This window comes from Epinephelus moara, chromosome 22 (assembly GCF_006386435.1).
Source record: "Epinephelus moara isolate mb chromosome 22, YSFRI_EMoa_1.0, whole genome shotgun sequence".
Lineage (NCBI taxonomy): Eukaryota > Metazoa > Chordata > Actinopteri > Perciformes > Serranidae > Epinephelus > Epinephelus moara.
Window position 1 is genome coordinate 1,305,531 of NC_065527.1, and position 2,823 is coordinate 1,308,353.

Sequence of the window (2,823 nt, forward strand, 5' to 3'; positions counted from 1 at the left end):
TGAACCAGTCTGGCCATTCTCCTCTGACCTCTGGCATCAGCAAGGCATTTTGGCTCACTGGATATTTTCTCTTTTTGGGACCATCCTCTGTAAACCCTAGAGATGGTTGTGCTGAAAATCCCAGTAAATACTCAGACCAGCCTGTCTGGCACCAACAACCATGCCACGTTCAAAGTCACTTCAATCACCTTTCTTCATCAGGCTGATTAGATATTTGGTCTACAGAGGCAGCAGCCGAGGCTTTGAAGAGAGTGATGTCACAGATTCATTTTCTGACATTAAAATATAGCGTACACTTAAACTGACACTGATTTCTTGAGGTGGCTGCAACACATTTTGTTGCTGACCCATACTCAGCAGCAGATTGTTGAGCTTCCATGTCAAACTCCGCTGACTCTACGCTGTACTGCAGGTGACACACTGTCTATAGATCAGCACCTCATACAGCCTCACTTCTATAAACCTGAATGTTCCTTTTAATATGTTGCATATGAATGTAATAACTAGAACAGAGAGTTGAACTGAGGTCAGCAAGTCACCAAAGTCATTAGAGCCATGAATAATTAGCTGCCAGACAGAAACAAACTGAAGATTTTGCTCTGAGTTTATCATAAGAAGCGAGCGAACAGCTTCTCTGGGGTTTTATTGTTAAGTCCTGCATTAGCAGCAAATTTAAACAGCCAGGAGCGCAGGGAGAGTTTCTGCCTGTGGCCGTCACTAATCACTGAATATCCTCGGATATAAAACCGCTTTGAAAAACACAAAGCGTGTAAAAATACAGTTCTTTGAGGCAGAAATAATTGGGATGGCAGAATTTAATTTCTGTCCCTTTGTCACCTTCTAAATCTCTTATTTTTTTCCTCTAGCTTAAACCTTTAAGAACATCAGTCTCAGTCTCAACATGCAAATCTGTCTCGTCCCCGCCAGTCAGACCCCAGCTGGCCCCATTAACTGTGTCACCATCGCACTCACAGCACTATTTCTTCATGTGAACCCACTGCTCAGTTGACAAATAAGCTCCGCCGGCAGCGACGAGCACAAAGCTCGTATGGATGCTGTCTCACCGGAGAAAAATTACTGATGTGAGTAACGAGTGAGGCTTCTGCTGAGAACCAGGCTGCTGGTGCTTCAGCGCGTGATGAAAACAGTGCAGAGGGCTCCATCTAGTGGTCGGGTCAGGAAACAGTCAGAAAGGCCTCGTGTGAATCAAAGAGTGTCTGATGTTCTCTCTGAAACCTGCAGGATGTTTCTGCTGTTCAACCACACTCTGCTACCAAGAGTTTATTTGCACTTGGACACTTGACGCTTTTTGTCTTTATACCTGGACCGGACACTTTTAATTTGTTTTTAGGGACTGTCTTTATTTTACAGAGTGGTCTGCTTTATACAGCCTGGACCTCAATGAAGACGTAGATTTCAGGAAAATCAGAAAACAACCAATCATGCAGCTCACAACTGAGAGTCAGCGGAGATACGATTCTTAAATGTGGTTTAAAAACTCTTTTGTGTGTGTGTGTGTGTGTGTGTGTGTGTCAGGACGCAGCATCAGTGCTGAAGCAGAGCTGTCCGTCTCACAGCTGACGAACAGCCAGCAGATTGAGGCAGACAGGAGCTGGAGGGACAGCTGGGTCTTTTCCTGCTTTGTCTCACGGTGTGTCTCTTCCAGGTTGTGCCATCATTCGTCCTCCCAGAGATGGAGGGATACGGTACAGAGGTCTGACACAAGAGCAGGTAGGAATGGCTGCTGCCTCACTGTCATCACAGCTGCACAGACACCAATACACAATCATGAGGCTGGTGTTCAGAGTGCAGGTTAATGTTATGTCCCATATATATACAGCTCTCACCCAGAGAGCACTGTGAACAAACACTTTCTGATTCAGTGGCATCATGTGGTGAGGACTACAGAGTGCAGCCAGATGAAGAGTCTCCTGGTTTAGCAGGAGTTACAGTCATGCGGCAGAGTTTATGAGTAATGGTCCTATCTAGAGTCGGTGTTTGGTTTGTCCGTTCTGGGCTACTGTAGAAACATGGCAGTGCAACATGGCGATATCCAAGACCTGCTCCTGTTGTAGATATAAACGGCTCATTCTAAAGTAACAAAAACACAATGATTATACGCTCAAGAAAAAGTACTTATATCCATCTATTGATGGACTGACTCTGATTCTTTGTGTGTGTGTGTGTGTGTGTGTGTGTGTGTGTGTTTGTGTGCGTGTGTGTGTGTGTGTAGATCCGCAGTGTGCAGGTGCTCCCCGTAGACTACGAGATCGAGTACATCTGCAGGGGCAGCAGGGTGATTGTGGGACCAAAGGTCAGGAAGTGTTTGCCCAACGGCACCTGGACCGACCTGAGCCAGCGCAGCAGATGCTGTAAGTTTCACCTCAGCTGACTCTTCACTCTGTCATCCATCACACATTCATTCATCTCCTACCTGAAACACTGATCCAGATGCACACACCCCGCCGCTGAGCCGTTAAGCGTCTGCTCTCAGAGGACAAAGTTCTCCAGAGGAGAGATCACGAGCTCCCTCTGTCCTCGCAGGCCGACGTCAAGTTCAGGTCTTTCTTCAAAAAGACAGGAGTGTGACCGGTTTCACATGAACAGCAACTCTCAGGCCCCGTTGCACACAGCAGACAAGAACATATCCAAATTCAAACAATATTTTAACAGCACAAACATGTTACATCACATTATTCAATCCTCTCAAAACACTACAGCATTTTAGAAAACATTACAGCATTTTAGAAAACACAACATTTTAGAAAACATTACAGCATTTTAAAAAACAACATTTTAGAAAACACAACAGCATTTTAGAAA

At 45.3% G+C, this 2,823-nt stretch overlaps 1 protein-coding gene across 1 annotated transcript in view; it reads left to right on the top strand.

Moving 5' to 3' along the window:
- gabbr1b (gamma-aminobutyric acid (GABA) B receptor, 1b) overlaps positions 1 to 2,823 on the top strand; it is a 208,197-nt gene that overhangs the window by 35,027 nt on the left and 170,347 nt on the right. Inside the window, exons 3-4 of the mRNA XM_050035420.1 lie at positions 1,667 to 1,731; positions 2,234 to 2,372. Coding sequence (XP_049891377.1) covers positions 1,667 to 1,731; positions 2,234 to 2,372 — 204 coding nt within the window. The remainder of the gene's footprint in view (positions 1 to 1,666; positions 1,732 to 2,233; positions 2,373 to 2,823) is intronic.